General features: G+C 39.0%; 1 protein-coding gene across 3 annotated transcripts in view; it reads left to right on the top strand.

Moving 5' to 3' along the window:
• The window catches only part of LOC102269960 (pantetheine hydrolase VNN2), a 29139-nt gene extending 13505 nt beyond the window's left edge, over window positions 1–15634 (top strand). The window contains exons 3-7 of one of the 3 annotated variants that reach the window (XM_070376686.1): window positions 1215–1407; window positions 5047–5335; window positions 7032–7438; window positions 8918–9088; window positions 15018–15634. In XM_070376686.1, coding sequence (XP_070232787.1) covers window positions 1215–1407; window positions 5047–5335; window positions 7032–7438; window positions 8918–9088; window positions 15018–15209 — 1252 coding nt within the window. In that variant the 3' untranslated portion in view covers window positions 15210–15634. The remainder of the gene's footprint in view (window positions 1–1214; window positions 1408–5046; window positions 5336–7031; window positions 7439–8917; window positions 9089–15017) is intronic. The other 2 variants (XM_005887737.3, XM_014478900.2) reach the window with 2 other exon arrangements.
• The last annotated feature ends 6919 nt before the right edge of the window (window positions 15635–22553 follow it).

Genomic DNA, 22553 nt, shown 5'->3' with positions numbered 1-22553 from the left:
GGGTTCCAGTGGCGTTCCACCACCCAGATAGTAAATGTAGCTTTGGATTGCACCACTAACAAACTGAGACACCCTCGCCTCCACGACCCAGAATGAGAGCTCATTTGCCTATTCCCAAACTGCCAAGAACCAAACTCCCCAATACATCTTAAATTCAAGACTTTAGGAGCTGGATTATTGTTGGAAATAATAAAAGAATAAAGTTTCCTTAGAAAAAGAAGAGAAACTTACCTCTAATAGAGAGACAATATTTAACACCAAAATGGCTTCACCTATGGAATGAGTTAGAAGAGAAGAAATCTAATGCTTGAGCCACAGGAAACTTCAGTGTTTAGACTCAGGGCAGAAGAGGAGGAACCAGAAAAGGAGATGGAGAAAAGCACCCAGTGAGTAGGAGAATGAGAGAGTGGGGTCCAATAAGTGGGGTGAAGTGTTGCCAGGAGGAGAGTGTAACTCCATCAGCTGATGCAGAAGTAGTACAAGATAAGGTAAGATGTGGCTGTCATCACTTCACTAGTAGGGGTTTTCACGAGGGATGATAGCAACGAAGCCTGATCTGAGCACTTCCAAAGGGAATGCGAGAATATGGGCTGATCCAGCAAGAGGGCCAGCTCTTTCAGGGAGTTTTGTTGTAAGAGGGACCTAAGAACCTAGGGACCTAAGAAAAAAATAAATTAGAAGGGCATGTGGGGGTCAAGAGAGGTTTTTATTTTATTTATTTTCCACAGATGAGAGGTACCAGTGTATATGTGTGTGTTGATGAAATGATCTCTTGAAGAGATGAAAACTGTTGCTACAGGAGAGTGAATAATGAATTGCTGGAGTAATAGATAGAATTTGGAAAAAAATTCAGGTTTAACTTGTGACTTCTAAATATGATCTCTATCATGTCACATAATTAGTATTTTTTGTGTGTATGTGAGAAAATTCAGACTTAGCTTCATAGCAACTTTAAAGTTTATCATACATGCATATATATGAATATAAGCACTATGTTATGCATTCAGTCTCTGGGATTTATCTATTTATTAGTAACAAGTTTGTACCCTTAAACTACATTTCCCCAATTTCCCACAGTCTAACCTCCAATATCCACCATTCTATTTTCTGTATCTACAAGTTTGACTTTAAAAAGTTCCATGTATAAGTGATATCATACAGTATTGGCCTTTCTCTCTTTGACACTGAAATGTTTTAATTAAAATTTCATTTAGATTTGGTCATACACCAGTACAAGCAAGACTCAGCTGCCTGGCCAAGAACAACTCTATCTATGTCGTGGCAAATATGGGTGACAAAAAGCCATGTAATTCCCATAATACCACTTGTCCTTCTAATGGCCATTATCAATACAACACCAACGTGGTGTATGATGCAAAGGGAAAGCTGGTGGCGCGTTACCATAAGGTAAGAGGGGGTGACTGTGTAAAATGGAGCCTCCTTTGAGAAGGGTATATTCTATGTTTAAGAGATAGAGCTTCATTTCCTTATAATACGATGTTTTATTGTTGTTCAGTCGCTAAGTCATGTCCGACTCTTTGCAACCCCACAGACTGCAGCTTGACAGGCTTCTCTGTCCTTCACTATCACTTGGAATTTGCTCAGACTCATGTCCATTGAGTCTGTGGTGCTATCTAACCATCTCATCCTCTGCCACCCTCTTCTCCTTTTCCTTTCAATCTTTTCCAGCATCAGGGCCTTTTCCAATGATTCATCTCTTTACATCAGATGGCAAAGTATTGGAGCTTCAGTTTCAACATCAGTACTTCCAATGCGTATTCAGGGTTGATTTCCTTTAGAATGGACTGGTTGGATCTCCTTGCAGTCCAAGGGACTCTCAAAGTCTTCTCCAACACCACAGTTCAAAACCATCAATTCTTTGGCTCTTAGCCTTCTTTATGGTCCAACTCTCAAATCCATACATGACTACTGGAAAAACCATAGCTTTGACTAGATGGACCTTTGTCAGCAAAGTAATGTCTCTGCTTTTTAATACACAGTCTAAGTTTGTCATCTAGGTTTGTCAATACAATGTTACCAATATTTTTTTAAAAAGAGCAATAAAAAAAATGACATTTTAGAAGTGTGGATTAAATTGTAGACTGAGATCTGTAAGAAAGGTTTTGTAAGTCCAGAATCAAGATAAAGTTTTTGCATATATAAAACAAATAATTTTAATATTGATACAAAGGATACTGAGATGACTGCCATCTGGATACCAGTCAGTTCAGTTCAGTTGCTCAGTCATGTCCGACTCTTTGCGACCCCATGGACTGCAGCAGCCAGGCATTCCTGTCTATCACCAACTCTTGGAGTTTACTCAAACTCAAGTCCATTGAGTCAGTGATGTCATCCAACCATCTCATCCTCTGTCATCCCCTTCTCCTCCTGCCCTCAGTCTTTCCCAGCATCAGGGTGTTTTCAAATGAGTCAGTTCTTTACATCAGGTGGCTGAAGTATTAGAGTTTCAGCTTCAACACCAGTCCTTCCAATGAATAGTCAGGACTGATTTCCTTTAAGATGGACTGGTTGAATCTCCTTGCAGTCCAAGGGACTCTCAAGAGTCTTCTCTGACACCACAGTTCAAAATCATCAACTCTTTGGCACTCAGCTTTCTTGATAGTCCAACTCTCACATCAATACATGACTACTCGAAGAACCATAGCCTTGACTAGATGGACCTTTGTTGGCAAAGTAATGTCTCTGCTTTTTAATATGCTGTCTAGGTTGGTTACAACTTTTCTTCCAAGGAGTAAGCGTCTTTTAATTTCATGGCTGCAGTCTCCATCTGCAGTGATTTTGGAGCCCCAAAAAATAAAGTCAACCACTGTTTCCCAGTCTATTTACAATGAAGCGATGGGACCAGATGCCAAGATCTTAAATTTCTAAATGTTGAGCTTTAAGCCAACTTTTTCACTTTCCTCTTTCACTTTCATCAAGAGGCTCTTTAGTTCCTCTTCGCTTTCTGCCATAAGGGTGGTGTCATCTGCATATCTGAAGTTATTGACATTTCTCCTGGCAATCTTGATTCCAGCTTGTGCTTCATCCAGCCCAGCATTTCTCATGATGTACTCTGCATATAAGTTAAATAAGCAGGGTGACAATATACAGCCTTGACGTACTCCTTTTCCTATTTGGAACCAGTCTGTTGTTCCATGTCCAGTTCTAACTGTTGCTTCCTGACCTGGATACCATTTAACACTAAAATGATAAAAGATGTTTTCATATTGTATGAATTAGTTTCACAGAAGCTAATTTCTTTGCTTTCTATCAAGTTACAAAAATGATCTTTCTTTTTTAGATTCTATACCAGTTGATTTAATTATCCTTTTATTGATTTAAGGTCAAATTATAAAATTTTTACTTTAAAATCTGAGTAAAATAACCTGAAGGAATAAAATAACTTAATGTCATAATTTTGTACCAAGTTGGGCAGGGAGAGAGATTGACCTTTTACATGAATATGGGGTGTGCAGGTCAGTGTGAATGTCCCTTTTCCTGTCCCATATTCTTTTTTCTAATCATCTTATATTTGAACCACAGAATCTTCTGAGTGGAGAAATTATCTCCTGGAAGTCATAGGTAAAAAATAAATTTTAGTCAAGAAGAAAGATATGGCATCAATGATTTTCAAATGTTTTTGATCACATACCTATATGGAAAAAAAATTAACACGAGTCCTTAAAAATATGTTTATATTTATTTATGCATTTATTTGTGTGTTTATAAATAAGACCCAAAACTTTCAAAGAGTTTTCTATGTAATCTTGTGGGTCTGACAACTTGTTTTCAATTGTAATTAAACTTTTATGTTCTCCCAAATGTGTCTCAAATTGGGAATAGGAATGTCATTTTTGTTATTTTGGAGACTGTGTTTACATTGTTAGTACCATTTTAAAGGCTAATTTTGCAGCAACTCTTCTATTCTGTAAGTGTTTACCTAGTTAAACTGATAACATAGTTGATCAATCCACTTAACCAGACCCAGTAAATGGCAGGATGGCACAGTGTACAGGATGTGGGCAGCTAGTGAGGACCTGAGTCATCCTAAAGTGAGAAGCTCTCACTCTTCCATCAGGGTACCTCAGAACAGTTCGTGACCCATATCCTCTGACATATGGATCTGACAAGAGAACTTTGTCAACTGATTCTTAAAATGCTAGTAAATTTCAATTACAAATTTTTTAGATCAAAAATAAACTTTGAGAGGAGTTTTAATAATCTTGCTTCCAACTCTCAGCTTTTCCTGCTTTGCAAATGATTTTATTAAGCTATTGATCCTGATTATCAAATTAGACTAGGTTTGTTTCTCAAGCTGACTTGGAAGAAATCAGAATGAAATAAAACATCTATGTTTAACAACACTTTTCAAAACTGGGTAACAGTCCCTGAGATTACTTTGGAAGGGACATGGTGAAGAGGGATGGGGCCTCCCTCACCTGCTTAATAGATATTTATTGTGTATCTATTACATTTCTGCTTCTCTGGTGACTCAGTGGTAAAGAATCCACCCACCAATGCAGGAGACTTGGGTTCAATCCCTGGGTCAGGAAGATCCCCTGGAGAAGGAAAAGACAACCAACTCCAGTATTCTTTTCTGGGAAATCCCATGGACAGAGGAGCCTGGTGGGCTACAGTCCATGGGGTTGCAGAGAATTGGACACAACTCAGCGACTAAACAACAACAACAATTTTATTTTTAGGTATCAGGGACTCAAAGAATAGTGATGTATATCTTCAGCTTTCAAGAAGCACATATTGTTTGCAATTCATGGGGAGCTATTTGGCCCCTAATTGAGAGAGGGAGGGAGGTAAGGAGGGATAGGAGTGGGGAGAGAGAAAGAAAAGGAGAGCAAGAGAGACAGAGACAGAGAGAAACTATATTTCTCCATATTTTTCTTTGAAAATTAGCTTCCAATCACAGTGGCATTCACCTTCTATATATTTCCCACTGTTGAGCAGGTAATTACTAACTTGGAGGGTCTTCATGTGTCATCTCTTCAATAAATAAGGCTTTTCTGGTTTTATCCTGTGTGTTTGTTACAGTACCACCTCTACCGTGAGATTCAGTTTGATGTCCCCGAAAAGCCAGAGTTGGTGACTTTCAACACCACCTTTGGAAAGTTTGGCATTTTCACGTGCTTTGATATTCTCTTCCATGATCCTGCTGTGACCCTGGTGAAAGATTCCCACGTGGACACCATATTGTTTCCCACAGCTTGGATGAACGTTTTGCCCTTTATGACAGCTATTGAATTTCATTCGGCTTGGGCAATGGGAATGAGAGTTAATCTTCTTGCAGCAAACACACATAATGTCAGCCTAAAAATGACAGGTAATCCCTGACCAGATGAGGTTTGCAGATTATATTTCTATATGGGGAGAAACTCATGCTTTGGATACGACCAGTTGTAATTTTTTTTAGTCCTTTGTTGGGACTTCTCACTAAGCTTGTATTCATTCACCAAAAAAAAAAAAAAAGAAGAAGAAAAGAACAGCTACTGTTGGTCATAATAGCTATGTCTGTGTTAAGACTTTTATGTGTATTATTTCATTTATCCTCACAACTCTATGTGTGGGCTGAGTATTATCAATCTGGTTTTATGGATTAGAAAACTGATACACACAAAAACGCAAGTAACCTACTAAAGGCATCAGCTAGTAGGTAGCAAGAGCTTCCTTGGTAGCTCAGTGGTAATATGCCTGCAATGCAGAGACCTGGGTTTGACACCTGGGTTGGGAAGATCCCCTGGAGGAGGGCATAAAAACCCACTCCAGTACTCTTGCCTGGAGAATTCCATGGACAGAGGAGCCTGGTGGGCTACAGTCCATGGCATCTCACAGAGTCAGACGTGCCTGAAGTGACTACTCAGCAGCAGTATGTAGCAAAGTAGGAAACTAAACAAGATGTGCTCTAAAACTGGTGAAGGCAGAGCAGTGTATTATTGACATGTTGCTGTACAATAAATTACTCAAAAAGTAAAAAGTGGAAGTGGCTTAAAACCACAAACGTTTGTTATCTCACAGTTTGTGTTGGTCAGGAACTTGGGAGTAGCTTGGGTGGTCATGGCTCAGGCCATCTCTTCAGGTTACATCAAGGTTTTGCCTGGGCTAAAAGTCACTTGAAGACTTGACTGGGGCTGGCAGGTCTGCTTTCAGGATGGCTCACTCATATGGCTCTTGGTAGGGTTCCTCTCTTTTTCAGTGGCTGTTGACAGGAGACTTTCATTTCTTGTCATGTGGGCCTCTCCATAGGGCTATGTGATGTATCCTCATGATATAGCAGTTGACTTTCTCCAGAGCTAGTAATGAGAGAAAGATGGAGAGAGACAGGGGAAAGCTACACAGCTTTTTATGACGTTTCTACCATCATTTCTACCACGTTATATTCATTAGGAGTATGTCACTAAGCCAAGCCCACACTCAAGGTAAAACAAATTAGATCCACCCATTGGAGAGAGGAATGATGAAGAAATTTTGGACATATCTGAAAACCACCACAATGGAGAACAGGAGGGACTGTTCTTTTATATTACCTTCCTTACCTCTCAAAGGGCTAGTGGTAAAGAACCTGCCTGCCAACGCAGGAGACGTAGGAGATGCCAGTTCTATCCCTGGGTTGGGAAGATCCCCTGGAGGAGGAAATGGCAACCCATTGCAATATTGTTGCCTGGAGAATCCCATGGACAGAGGAGCCTGGTGGCCTATAGCCTGTAAGATCTCAGAGGATCAGACACTATTGTAAAGACTTAGCATGCACATCTCAGACACTTCAGTGATTCAGTGGTTTTAATATTTGGCTTAATTTTCTGTTATGGTAATAAATTATGTTCAAAGTTTATTGAATGAGACCATTGATCATTCAATTTAATCTCCTCCAGTGGAGAATAGGAGAAGTACTTAGGTGTTCAGTGCCTTGTGTTATCTCGTAACTAATCTTGTGACATGACCATATGCTCAGTTTTGATGGGGAAACTGGGGGTGTTGGGTTTGTTTTTTGTTTTTTATAAAGACTTGTCTTCCATTCACAGGCAGTGGTATCTATGCACCACACTCTCCCAAAGTCTACCATCATGATATGGAAACAGAGTCAGGAAAGATCCTCTTTGCAGAGGTGGATTCCCATCCCCGAAACTCCTCGACCTACCCACCAGCCATGAATTGGAGTGCCTACGCCACCTCCATCACACCCTTTCCAGGACCTAAAAATTCCTTCAGGGGATTTATTTCCCGTGATGAGTTCAACTTTACAAAACTCTCTGAAAGTGCAGGAAACCTTACAGTCTGTCAAAAAGAGCTCTGCTGTCATTTAAGCTACAGAATGTTAGCAAAGGAGGGGGATGAAGTGTATGTTCTAGGAGCTTTTGCAGGACTTCATGGGAGAAGGAGAAGAGAATATTGGCAGGTAATCTCAACTCAAGTGAAAACGAGTGTTTGGGTGTGAGTAAATTCCCGGGTTAACTTTTCATATTTGTCCCAGGGAATCAAGTGCTTTTTCTTGGCTTGACTCCATGCATTGCCAGCATCACACACATACGCTTTGGGATTAATCATATGATATTTGCAGGGGAGCTAAGTATCATCTGATTGCTTGCTTTGAACACATTAAAATATTAACCTGATTTTCTAATTGACTAATGAACTAGCTTGCATATTTAAGTGGCTTCCTTAAGTAATTTTGCTGACATATCTAAATATAAAGTCTTATTTTAACTTTTAAAACTAACAATAAGTAGGGATATCATTTTTATTTTAACTGCTCTTGTAACCATATTCCTAGTCATTGCCTGCCCTTCCAATGACAAATTTTAAAGTGCACATTTTTTGTATCATGATGGCTATGCATTTGTATTTTATTATTATACTCTGTGCCTCATTGCTTTCTTCTAAGGAAACAGATATGAAAAAAAAAAAGGTCAAAATTCTAACCATCCTTTTGACTTTAGTATTTCTGTTGCCCAAAGAGTTCCACTTTCTTGGACCAAATGCCATTATCTGACATGCTAGATGAATGGTTTATATCTGATACCAGTTCAAGCTTGTACTGCTCACTGTGGGACAGGCCAATAAATTGAGATATGAGTTGTTGTGGCAAGGAACAGTGACCTTATTTGGAAAGCCAGCAGACTGAGGTGGTGGACTAGTGTCCCAAAGAACCATCTTTCCGGAGGTAGAAGTCAGGCTTCTTTTATATTGAAAGGGAAAAAGGTAAAGTCCTGGTTCCAGTCAGACTCTGGAAGGGAAATGTACATTTTTTTCTTCTTGTGGCCATTCATAAGTGGACCTAGTCTAGATATTCCCTATAAGCTAAACAAAAGTATTTTAGCTTATTGCATGAAAGGCACTATTCTCAGAGACAGTTCATTATGTATAATTTAAGCTTATAGACAACCTCCATTTAAGCTTCCAGGTGACACAGTGGTAAAGTATCCACCTGGCAATGCAGGAGATGTCTGAGACTTAGGAAGATCCCCTGGAGGAGGAATTGACAACCCACTCCAGTAATATTGCCTGGAAAATTCCATGGACAGAGAAGCCTGGCAGGCTACAGTCCAAGGAGTTGCAAAGAGTTGGACATGACTGAATAACTGAGTGCACCAATCTCCATTTAGTGATGGACTTATAGCAAAAACAATAGAATACAAAGGTTAAAGTAAAAGAACCAGATCCAATATGGAGTTGGATTTGTTCTTTCCTATTATGAAAACTGGCTTCTTTCTTTCAATCCACTGGTTGACCAGGATGTGTGGGTTGGCTCTTAATCATTTGCCATTTCCAATAAATCAAGTAATTGTGTGATCTAAATCCCTTTAGCAAATGGAGAAAATATTTTCTTTGCTGTAAACTGAGTCAACAGTTCTAGTACAAGTAACTTAGATTCAAGGTGTTGGATTTTATCTGCATCTCTTCTACACAGGTATGCACAATGCTGAAATGCAGATCTACTGATTTGACAACTTGTGGACAGCCAGTAGAAACTGCTTTGATGAGATTTGAAATGTTCTCTCTAAGCGGCACATTTGGAACAGAGTATGTTTTTCCTGAAGTGCTACTTACTAAAATCAAGCTGGCACCTGAAAAATTTGAGGTAGGAGAATTTTAAGAGTTTTTTCATTTTATCTGTTTTTTGAAGTCAAACAAAACAGGCTAAGAAAACAGTTTCTGTTAACCTTTGCTGTGTAACAAACTTCCTCAAAATTTCATGGCTTTACGCAATAACCATTTCTTTAGCCCTGATAGTGTGGTTGGTGCTGTGAACTGGGTGTAACTAAGCTGTTCTACTGGACTAGAAGGGGCTCAGTTGATCTTGGCTGGGCTCATTCATGCATCTGCTGCTAGCAAGTGAGTTGGCTGGAGTTGGTTGGTTTGTGATGGCCATGTCTTGAAATGACTGGAGGCACATTCTGTGGTCCCTTATCTTCCAGAAAGCCTGGGCTTGTCCACATGTTAAATGAAAAAGTCCAAGAGCATGAATAGAGAAAGACACAATAGGCAAGTTATTTTCAAGTCTCTGCTTGGACCATGTTTGCAAGTATTTCATCCACCATAAGCAAGTCACATGACCAATGCAGATTCAAAGGGTGAAGAAATAAATGATGCAGAATTCTCAATGGGAAGAGCTATGAAATCATATTGCAAAGGGTATGGATAAAGGGCCGGGGCGGTTTGTGACCATATTTGTAACTTATAGCAACTAATTCTTATGTGATGACACTTTGTTGGAATAACACAATAAGATACCTAAGGCCTATGAGTCTGAGAAACCATTCATTGCAGAATATTTACCTACAGAGTTTTAGTTTCTTTTTTCTAACATGTGAAGACAAACAGAAAATCAAATATTTATTTCATAAACCATAGTGGTCATAGCTAGTTCATCCACAAATTAAGCTGGTCTCAAATTAAAATTAAGATTCTGCAGGTTGATACCTGCTACTTAGTACATGGTGCATATACACACGTGTGCATACACACACTCCACAAGTTTGGAATTTAATGTCTTCATCGAACTGTGACAAATGGTGGCGGAGTTTTAGAAACTAAAATGGAATAACTGCATTTTTTGTTTTTACAAAAGAAAAATAGGATCTACGCTAATTAGTCCAAAGCATCAAGCAAGGGAATCTTTAAAACTGCAGACTGCTTATGATAATATATTTGTGTCTGCTTGTATTATCAGATTGGAATATGTCATATTTTGTAAAAATGTTTAATTCTGTGACACCAACAGTTTAACATACAGTGCAGCCTTAAGGCTGGGAAACTCAGGGAACTAGAATCCTTGGCTGCCATAGAACCCAGTAAGGCAGAGAATCTCAGGAGCACATTGAGGCTGGAACAAAAACTTTGGTGCCACCTGTAGAAAACCATGATCAGATCTGATGTAAGAGATCTGGAACTGAAATCCAATTGTTGAAAGTTGATAGCCTGGCACAAACATGTGTCGATAAGTTGAAATTATCTGCAAATTCAAGGAAGTGAAAGGAGGGAGGGTAGGGTTCACTCAGGTAAGCTTAGGAAGACATGAGATCTAGTGGTATGTGTGCACTGTATCTTGCAAGACTTGCCATTCATTTCATTTTTTAATTACAGTATAATTATTTTACAATGGTGTGTTAGTTGCTGCTGTACAATGAAGTGAATCAGCTATATGTATACATATATCCCCTCCCTCTTGGATCTCCCTTGTCACCACTCATCCCACCTAGCTAAGCCTTGCCATTTCAACTGAGCACACAATCTAATTTTCTGGGTACTATTTTGAAAAATTTTCCCCATGCCATGTACTCTTAGACTTGTATCTCTTTGAGGAATTACTCCAAAAGAGGACAGAACATTTATCTCACAGAAGAGTCTCATCCATGGGAGAAAGACAAAAAACTGTTGGCTTTTTCGGATCACGTTAAAGTTCCAAAGTCTGAGATGCCATGTGACTATCACTCTGAACCACATCAATATACTTGAAGAAGCAGGTGGTGCTAGTTCATGAGAATTTTAAACTTTTCATCACAAATGGTTTCAGGCAGTAGGAAACAATGAGAGAATAAAACAAAATAGTAACTGGTTAAGCACTTAACTCGATAGTGTTTGTTGATGTCAACTTAAAATTCTCAGAATTAGTCATGCTACCTCCCATCCTTGGACACTGGCCCTTTATTTTTGGATAGAAGGAGGAAGGAGAGGGAGGGATTGTATCTACCCTGGCTCAGACGGTAAAGCATCTGCCTGCAATGTGGGAGACCGAGGTTCGATCCCTGGGTCGGGAAGATCACCTGGAGAAGGAAATGGCAATCCACTCCAGCACTCTTGCCTGGAAAATCCCATGGATGGAGGAGCCTGATAGGCTACAGTCCATGGGGTCGCAAAGAGTCGGACATGACTGACTTCACTCTTTAAATTTAGCACTTACAGAGACTCCCCTGGCAGTCCAGTGGTTAAGACTTTGCACTTCGAATGAAGGGGACATGGGTTTGATCCCTGATCAGGGAAGTAAGATCTTGCATGCTCCATGGTATGGCCAAAAATGATAATAAATAAACTAGGCACTTACATTATATTTATCATTTGGGGCATATCTCATCTACTCCAGCTCATTTGCAAAAGGAAGAAATGAGATACACTGTGTGTTGACTCCTCAGAGCTATAAAAGAGGCATTTGTCCGCTGGCAAGCAGGGGTTTTGGTATAACAGTTCCTTGGAGGATGTTTCCTAGTTAGGGTACTGGTTTTCGTTTCAAAAGTGTAGATTCTCGGTGGCATGACTTTCCCTGAAGTTCACCAGGTTCTAAGGAACAGACACTAAGTAAACACATAAGATAGACAAAAGGAAGAACCAACTAACCAAATGAACAGTAAAAAAAAAATCAATGATCAAGAATTTTATTTTTTAGTTATTCTTTCGCTGGAAACTTTGCAGATCATGTTAACTTGCTGATCTGTTAACTTGCTGTTTCTAGAGATATCAGTTCTAATACCATAGATGACAAGAGTTTTATAAGAGTCACACCAACCGTGTTTTCCTGAGTGTTTCCCCAGTTTCCCTGGTTATGGACTCTCCATTAACATACATTTTACACATTATCTTGAAGATCACTTCTGCAGAGATTTCAACACATTTACTTTTTATCTTTTCCCCACCCCTAGTCCTAGCTAAGAGAATGAAGTGTTACTAACCACAACTCTGGGAAACATTTCTTTACTATTTGGCTCAGATGGTAAAGCGTCTGTCTACAATGCGGGAGAACTGGGTTCGAGTCCTGGGTTGGGAAGATCCCCTGGAGAAGGAAATGGCAATCCACTCCAGTACTGATGCCTGGAAAATCTCATGGACAGAGGAGCCTGGTAGGCTACAGTCCATGGGGTTGCAAAGAGTCAGACACGACTGAGCGACTTCACTTTCACTTTTTCACTGGTGTATTATCAGAAATCTGGTCTCTGAAACTAATTATGTAGGTTTGTGCAAGTCAGTTAACCTCTGAATTTGCTACCTATAAAAGTGGGGGAATATCTTCCTCACTGATTTGGGAATGCATGTGAAAGCACTTGTACAGTGAAGCATTGTACAAGTATCAGGATGTATTTTTAGTTAGTTACCTCAGAAGGTTTCCCTAGTTAACTGTTTATCAACAACTAGAGGAAAATGTTGCCAGAATTAGGCCACATGTACTGAACATCGTGTAAGTATAGGTTAATGTGCAGACAGACTGGAGGAGTAAGAGACCAGGTCCCATTGTAAATCAGAGTCTCTGGGGGTGAGACCTGTATTTTTCCATAGTCCCACATTTTGGTGGGTTGCTTGATTGATTTGATTTTGGTGGGTAAGAACTACCAGTGTAAGAGAATAATCAAAAAGATCAAATTATATTGAGTATATACTACATAGGAGGTCAATTAATTACACAGTATATTTTAGGAAAATTTGTAACAGGAAACTAGTAAAAATGCTAAGTTCTAGCTAGAACCTAAGAGACAATCACTGATATGGAAAAGTTAATCCCAAGGAAATTAACATAGACACGATTTTACTATATTAATGAAAAGTCACAAGAAAACTAAATATTTGTGTTTAACTTGTTTCAAACTTTCACCCAACTATAATTTGAAATATACCTTTGGTATTTCATTTTTGTTCCTTTAATGAACAATTTAGTAAACAAGGAACAATTTAGAAACAATGAAAACTAACTACCAACAGGTTGTGCATTTGACAGCTTGTTAGTGAGCTGTGTTTTTATGTTTATGTGTCACCACAGTAATTATCTTTGAGGATATTTAGCTATTTTCTACTTCTAGTTATGAAGCATCTAATTTCTTACCCTCTAAGTTCTTCCCCCATCCAAATTGTCCTTTCCACAACTGATAAATTCATTTTCTTTATTTCTTGTTCTGTTGTCTGTCTATTTGTGTTTCTTTCTATAAATTCATTTTCTTTATTCTTGTTCTGTTGTCTATTTGTGTTTCTTCTTGTTCCATTATTTTCCATACATTACTCCCTTACAGAGAAGCCTCTGTGACTTCACAATTTTTGCATATCTAATCCTTGCTCTTCTTTTTGATCATATGGTTTAGTCTTCTCTTCACTAATCTTCAACTAGTGATGCACTATAAATTGTAACAAGCCACTCTCTAAGGGAGAAACAAAGCTCTGATTTGTGGGATTTGCCAATTATCATGGTATAAATACTCTTACCATGATCAATTTCAAGAACAGCCATGCTTAACAACCAGCTGTCAAAGTTCCTGGAGATTTAACAGTCTGTTGTTGTGAGCTTACATACCACTGCACTGGTCTCTGAAACTAACTATGCAAGTTTGTGCAAGTCAGTTAACCTCTGAATTTCCTACCTATAAAACGGGGAGAATATCTCACTGCTTCTAACCAAATGGCAATGAGAAAGCATGCACGTTGTCTAGCACACTGTGAGTCTGGGGAAGGCCACCCACCTCACCCCTCCCAGCCCCTGCCACACACACATATTTGTTTTATTTATTTATTTTAATTTTTTAAATTTAATTTTATTTTTAAACTTTACATAATTGTATTAGTTTTGCCAAATATCAAAATGAATCCACCACAGGTATACATGTGTTCCCCATCCTGAACCCTCCTCCCTCCTCCCTCCCCATACCATCCCTCTGGGTCGTCCCAGTGCACTAGCCCCAAGCATCCAGTATCGTGCATCGAACCTGGACTGGCATCTCGTTTCATACATGATATTTTACATGTTTCAATGCCATTCTCCCAAATCTCCCCACCCTCTCCCTCTCCCATAGAGTCCATAAGACTGTTCTATACATCAGTGTCTCTTTTGCTGTCTCGTACACAGGGTTATTGTTACCATCTTTCTAAATTCTATATATATGCGTTAGTATACTGTATTGGCCTATTATACAGAGTGAAGTAAGCCAGAAGGAAAAACATATTTGTTTTAGAATGAGCCTTTGCTGCTTGATTTCCACTTGGCACAGTCTTCCATAATACAACCCCAGGGAGAAATTCCCAACTGCTCCTCCTTGTAGCAAGTTGTTTCCCAATTTGGGAAGCTGACCAGTTCAGCTATTCCTTCTCAGACTTCCTAAGCACATACCTGCTTCTCTTGCCAAGATACTATTATACTGATTTCTCTCTTTATATTTGGAATCTGCTCAGTTTTACCATTAACTTTTAAGCTTCTTGAGGGAAGAGTGCTATCTGTACTCTTCTGGCTCCTGGTTATCCTGAATATAATTGGACTCGATAAATTTTTGCTACTGATGATTTCTGACTCTGTTAAAGGTTGTGTTACATTTGATTGTGTAAACTCAATTATTGAACCTTATAGAAAGGCTCTAGTCTTCCTTACATATAAAATAGCTGTCCCCTACCCTTCCCACCTGCTCCCCAAGCCCTGGCCCCAGGCCCTTTTCCTAGTAACCTACTTGATCAACTGTGATATCTAGGATGGTTTCAGAATCATGAGTCTGCTTGTAATGTATATTTTAATTAAGTTGGCTATACTCTTCCCACTTTTTCTTTAGGTACTAGAAGATGGGCGTTTGGTAAACAAGAATGGATTATCTGAGCCTGTCCTAACAGTGTCGCTCTTTGGGAGATGGTACACCAAGGACGCACATTCCATCTCAGGCGGGACCAGCAACTCAGCAACAGCGTACCTGATGATACCCACATTATTAATGATCATAACCTTGCGGGATGCTGTGATGGTGTAGAACATTGCTTTATCATATTCATTGATTCATCTCAGATTTACTAAGAAATATTGAATGACTAGCTCACTAGTATAGACCAATGATTTCCAAATATTTTTTCTTCATCAAGGATTATTTTTAAGGGCTACAGTAATTTTGCCTTTTTTTTTTGGCTATGCTGAAATGTCACAGTATGGTATAATGGTATGATTGATGTTTGGGCCAGATGGATGTGGATCAAATCCTGGCTCCAGCCTTGTTTGCCATATAACCTGTGTCTACTTGTGTGTCTGTTAGCAGGAGCAGAAGAGATTCAGGGACATTTTAAATGTAATGATGGCCTTGGAAGAGAGCAGTACTGATGGGAATGAGGGGAACTGAGAGATTTATGACTGAATTCCATTTGACATTAAAGACAATTTGAATTTATTCAGTTTTCTGTGCTAATGATTGTGGGGGTGATTTGCTTTCTAATCAGATGGAAACAAACCCATTGGAATTCCACTGGAAACATAAACTCCAATGTTTAAGTTTATCTTAACAAAAAAGTTGTTTTGAGATGTTCTAGAAAAACTAATACCCAGTCCAGTTTCTTGGGTAGTCATAGCTCCAAATAGTCCTACTTAACGGCTATGGTTTAATTTAAAGTCACAAATACCATAAAACAAAGACCATGACAGTTAATAGCAACACTATTTTCAACATTGAGTAGTCTGTTTTTAGTGATGGGGAATGTACATGTATGTAAATATTCCAAAATCATCAAAACTGTATGCTCTTTTATCTCTTCATAAAATATAGACCATTTCAGATTTGTCAATTTTGCTTGAGGAAGTTAGACATTATGCAATGGTTTTGTGGTGTGCTTTATGATGCATGCACAATCATATTTCACTTTCAGAAGTTTCAGTGTTGACTGGTAGTCAGCCTCTGAAGTTAAACTCACTGGTTGGAGAAAGATATAAACAAGGATTTCCTCACAGATTCTAAGGGACAGTTCTTCCCCTGATTCACATTTAGAGTTGTCAGCTATAGTAGAATTCATTAAAAGCAAAAGCAAAAATGAAAAACAAATAGCACCAGTCCCAAGGAAAACTAAGAGCACTTAACTGTAAAATTGTTTGCATTACAATGTTTTAATCCATATCTCATCAGTGGTTTTCACATGCACATTTTATTTACCAAACAACTCAAGTGTAGTTTCATTTGGCCTTGATTCAGGGAAATGTACCTGAATCATTTTAAACAATTTTTTAATAATCAATTTAAATATTTTAAATAAAATGTGCATGTGAAAAAAAATTAAAGTACTAAGAATGGATTAAATTTAATTAAAAAAATTAAATTACTAAGAATGGATGCCCCAGATGGATGTCTGTCTGTATTTGGGACATGACAGTTCTGTAGATCCTACTGTAGGAGATATAAATCTTTCATTGGCCAGACCATACTCCCAATATGACCATATATGAATTCAGATTTACGTGTCTTAGGGATGTATAGAACATATCAGTGAATTAGTGAGAGCAGTGTCACTGGGACATGATGTAAAAGAAATTGCTTATAATTTACTCTTGCTCGGAGACATCTAGTATAAATATGCTCTTGACCCATGAAAATAAAAATAGGAAGTGTGTAGATGGAGAGTAGATGTGTGCCTTATCAGTCAGTCCTAACTCATGCCTCATGACTAGGAACCTATTCGTAAATTGAATATCTTATTAATGTAAAAGAAATCCAAATATACTAGAAAAAATAATAAAGGGATAGTACAAGACATTAAGTGAAAGATATGTACCTTCTGCCCAGTTTATGGAATAAGATGCTACGAACAGAGTGGATACTTTTTGTATTTCCTTCCAAATGCATTCTTCTCCTTGCGTTGTCTGTTTTTATTAGAGGAAGTCATTATCCTAAGATTATTTTCTATCATTCTTATGACTTCTTGGTAGTTGATTACATGTGCATAAAAATATCTGAGTACTATTTTTCATCTTTTTAAACTTTGTATATATGGCATCAAATTACACATATTCTGTGTATTTCTTATTTTTGCATAAGGAATTATGAATTTAATCTATGCAAGTGAGCATCAGTTTACTTCATGCATTTTCACAGTGTCTGTTGTCCAGTTACATTAGTGTGCTAGTTAGCTATTGTCTCGGCTCCAAACCCACCGCCGTATTCTTCTTTGTGATGATGAGGTTGAGGGTAGGCAAACACATTTCTCCTTTGCCCCCTGGCTCCCTGTTAGGTTCTGCCAATAGGCGGCACTAGAGGGACACCAGAGACTGGACAAGGAGTGGAGGAACTTCTGTTTGCCCACATGACAGTACAGTGTACCTGCGCCTGACAGCAGTCATTTGTTCCAGTGCCAGTTGGTTCTAGTTTTTAGTTCTGCTTTTTTCCCATACCCAGAACTGATGTCATTGCCCTCCTTCAAAAATAACAGCAGCAACCATTATCCCCTTAAGAGATGAGTCCCAGCTTTGTTGGGGCCTTCCCCTGAGGAGCTGGCTTATTACACCAGCTGCAGAGCACCCCACCCTAGGGCTCTGAGCCTCAGCTCCACAGGGTTCTCTGGAAAGCTTCTAGCTCCTACACTCTCCTTTTCCTTTTGTTCATGAGTGCCAGGAATGGTAGTTATTGCCTGTGTTACCCCAGTGTTCCTTTTTGTCCTTCAGTCACTAAATACCTGTTTAACCAAATCCCTACATTAAATTCTCTTAAAATAGCTGGTGCAGATTCTGTTTTCTTGGTTGTATCTTGTCTGATACAACAGATAAGACAATATTCATTTGTTTTCTTTCCTACTGATGAATATGGTGGGCATGGCAAACCTGCTGCCCTGAAATCTTGGGTAAGTTTGATAATGTGCGTATATGCTAAGTCGCTTTAGTCGTGTCCGACTCTTTGCGACCCCATAGACTGTAGCCACCAGGCTCCTCTGTTCATGGGATTCTTCAGGCAAGAATACTGGAGAAGGTTGCCATACCCTCCTCCAGGGGATCTTCCCAACCCAGGAATTGAATCCGAGTCTCTTTAAGTCTCCTGCACTGGCAGGTAGGTAGGTTCTTAACTACTAACTCCACCTGGGATAATGTAGTAAAGAACAAAATGTGGAAGCGGTCAGTGGTGATACAGTGGTTGTCCCAGGCATGTTCTCATGCCCCCTCACCCAGACCTCGGTAAAAAAAAGTAACAGGCCCATCCTCTGGCTTCTTCTGAGCTGCCATGTTCTTCACTTACAGGAGGGTTGCTGAAACTATAAACTTTGGGTGCTCCTGTGTGAGAACACAGGCTTTGTGGCCACATATCTTTGACTTTGAGTATATACTTTTTGGGATTTACATGATTTTTCAGTGACAAACTGAATCAAAAGGTAAAGTCAGCTGACTCTGAATCATCAGTTTCAACAGTCTTTGTCCCTACATTTGTTTTTGTGGTTCTGCTTAGGTTTTTTATTTTGGGGATATAGACTTATTGGAGAAGAAAATGGCACCCACTCCAGTACTCTTGCCTAGAAAATTTCATGGACAGAGGAGCCTGGTGGGCTACAGTCCATGGGGTCACAAAGAGGTAGACACGACTGAGTGACTTCACGACTTCACGATACTTATCATTAATATTATTTCACATTATAAATAAAGGTTCTCTGATCATTCTTGGGGATGTCTCTCTGTGCCCTTTAAGAAGTCCAACAATGTTTTTTTAGATTCCTACAGCTGACTGGGAAGATCCTGTGCTGGGTGGTAATGAGGAATAAAACAAAAGCTACTTTTCCAAGAATCAGTCTAGAATAGGAGACAGAGCATCATCTTTATCACTCATCATAATAATCAAATATTGAGCAAGTGGAATATGCCTCACACCTCACACTGTGTCATGCATTCAAGCATCTTATTTAACACATATGATGAAAAGTATAGAATGTAATGATGGATTAATTTTTCCTTGGGAGACAAGAGAGTTGTCAGCTACCATCTGGATAAGTCAATCATGACATTCTAGGCAGAGTTAGTCATGCCAGCAAAGACGAGGAAGAATGGCATGCTGTAAGCAAAGACCAATATATTGAGGCTGCTGCTGCTGCTGCTAAGTCGCTTCAGTCGTGTCTGACTCTGTGCAACCCCATAGACGACAGCCCACCAGGCTCCCCTGTCCCTGGGATTCTCCAGGCAAGAATATTAGAGTGGGGTGCCATTGCCTTCTCTGTATATTGACGCAGGGGAGGGTAAAAAAAGAAGAAGAAGGAGAGATAATGAAAACATATGAGGCCAGGAAGATAGGCAAGGATCAAATCATTGAAGAACAAATTAAGTCTGAACTTTATTCTGAAGCTAAAAGACCCATCAAGGGATTTTAGAGTATCATGACGAACTAAATAGTTTTAAAAATTACTTTGCACTTTTATATATAGAATGGATAAGCAACAAAGTCCTACTGTAAAGCATGGAGAACTATATTCAGTATCCTACAATAAAGCATAATGGAAAAGAATATGGAAAAGAATGTATATATGTATGTAACTGAATCACTTTGCAGTACAGCAGTAATTAACACAACATTGTAAATCAACTAGGCTTCAATTAAAAATTACTTTGCTAGTGGTTTGGAGGATGGAGAAGAAGGGAAAACCAGGAGATTGTGGGGGAAGAAAGTGTTCTAAGAATGAGGTAGCCAACATGGCAATGAAGCTGGGAATGAGAACTGAGCAACTGATTTAGTAAAGGAGAGGTCAATGATGACCTTGACAAGGTGATTAAGTCAGAGGCAAAATCCTGATGGGAGGGAAGGAATTAAGACAGAGAATCAGATCAGATCAGTCACTCAGTCATGTCCGACTCTTTGCGACCCCATGAATTGCAGCACGCCAGGCCTCCCTGTCCATCACCAACTCCCGGAGTTCACCCAGACTCACGCCCATCGAGTCAGTGATGCCATCCAGCCATCTCATCCTCTGTTGTCCCCTTCTCCTCCTGCCCCCAATCCTTCTCAGCATCAGAGTCTTTTCCAATGAGTCAACTCTTCGAATGAGGTGGCCAAAGTACTGGAGTTTCAGCTTTAGCATCATTCCTTCCAAAGAAATCCCAGGGCTGATCTCCTTCAGAATGGACTGGTTGGATCTCCTTGCAGTCCAAGGGACTCTCAAGAGTCTTCTCCAACATCACAGTTCAAAAGCATCAATTCTTCAGCACTCAGCCTTCTTCACAGTCCAACTCTCACATCCATACATGACCACAGGAAAAACCATAGCCTTGACTAGACGGACCTTTGTTGGCAAAGTAATGTCTCTGCTTTTCAATATGCTATCTAGGTTGGTCATAACTTTTCTTCCAAGGAGTAAGCGTCTTTTAATTTCATGGCTGCAATCACCATCTGTAGTGATTTTGGAGCCCAGAAAAATAAAGTCTGACACTGTTTCCACTGTTTCCCCATCTATTTCCCATGTAGTGGTGGGACCAGATGCCATGATCTTCGTTTTCTGAATGTTGAGCTTTAAGCCAACTTTTTCACTCTCCACTTTCACTTTCATCAAGAGGCTTTTGAGTTCCTCTTCACTTTCTGCCATAAGGGTGGTGTCATCTGCATATCTGACATTATTGATATTTCTCCTGGCAATCTTGATTCCAGCCTGTATTTCTTCCAGTCCAGCATTTCTCATGATGTACTCTGCATGTAAGTTAAATAAACAGGGTGACAATATATAGCCTTGACAAAATCCTTTTCCTATTTGGAACCAGTCTGTTGTAATTTTGTTGTACAATGGAGCCAGAAAATGAGGCAGGAACTGGAAGGTGATGTCAGATCAAGAGAGGGTAGTTTTTTTTTTTTTTTTTTAGGGTAGGGGATACAACAGGATAATTAACCCAATAGACAAAGAAAAATTGATGGTGGGAACGAAGAGAGAATTTCCAAAGCACTGTCTTTGGGATCTGGTGGACAAAGACAGGGAATGGACTTAGAGAGGAGCATGAGCAGTCATTGATAGTGAGAGGATAGGAGACGGAATTGATAGGTATGGATGCTGGCAAGTGGACTGATGCTTTGTAGGAGCTTGTGGAAGTCTATTTAGTTGGATAAACAATCCTGGAGTTCAGGAAAGAAGTTGAGCTAAAGATAGAGGCAGTAGTTATCAGTTCATAGAGGGAAGTTAAAGGTATGAAGTAGAAAAGGATCTGCTGTAGGGGCTAAATGATAGAATAAGGAATGGAAACTAATTAACACTGTGGCTATTGACCATGAGTGCATTCGAGTTCAGAGAAGTGAGCAACAACAAAGGCAAGAAGTGAGAAATTTGAGTTGGAAGGGCAGGGGTTAGTGAGGAATCAATCCAGGATCAGAGTGGTAGTATATGTATTAAAATATAAAAAGAAGAGTGGTCTTGGCTAAGACTAGGAAAGATAAAATGGATCAGAGTGGGAGAAGGCTCTGACTGTCTGCCTTGATTTGATATACACATGGGGAAGCATTTTACTTAATGAAAACAAGGGTTAAGGAAAGTTTATGGTTTGCAGGATTGATGGAAGTTTAGGTTACTAGGAGTTAAATCAGAAGGGCTGATGGTGAGCCTGGTAGAATAACGGTTGGCCACAGAATCAGGATTTTGACAATAAAAATGGAGAGCAAGTTTTGTAATGGATATCGGAACTAAAGACCTGGGGAGAGCCAATGAACTCTCAGAGACATTATTCCATGGGTCCTTCTCTACTTTAAAATTTTGTGACTTAAATATTTATTAATAAAAACATAATTATATTTATTTAATATGGAACTTTAGATTCTAAATATCCTAATGCCATAATAATTTTGAACTGGCATTCAAGTTAGGTACTTGAATATTTAAGTTCAAACCTTGTTTAAACAACTTGTATCCATAATCACTTCCTACTCCTCATATATATATGAGGCAAGACATTACTAACCATACTTGGTAACAAAATATTTGAAACATGTTTCTATTGATTTCAAAATAATAAAAAGTTGGTATACTTCCTGGAATTAGGGAGTGTGAAGGGAAATTCCTTTGTTTCTTTTTGATTCTATTCAGAAAGTCAGGTCAACTGAAGCAACAGGTAGAATTTCAACTTGACATGAAAATAAGTTCCTTCTCATTGTAAAGCAATCCATCTGTCTTATGTAATTCTAATACTGTCCTCGATTATTTTTTTCTGTAATGAATTTGTACCTGATTGATATTATTATTTCAGGACATAAAGTTACATGGAAACTCAGTAGAGGACCTGGGAAAATGAAAGCATATTCTGATAATGAAAAAAGGTTATTTGAATTAAAGGGTTTACAATTATAGAACTGAAGCAACCAAAGAAACAAAAAAGACACAAATATCCAAAACTTGCCAGT

This window comes from Bos mutus, chromosome 9, assembly GCF_027580195.1.
Source record: "Bos mutus isolate GX-2022 chromosome 9, NWIPB_WYAK_1.1, whole genome shotgun sequence".
NCBI classification, from domain to species: Eukaryota; Metazoa; Chordata; class Mammalia; order Artiodactyla; family Bovidae; genus Bos; species Bos mutus.
The sequence above is the reverse complement of the archived record's forward strand: the minus strand, read 5'-3'. Positions and strand labels throughout refer to the sequence as shown.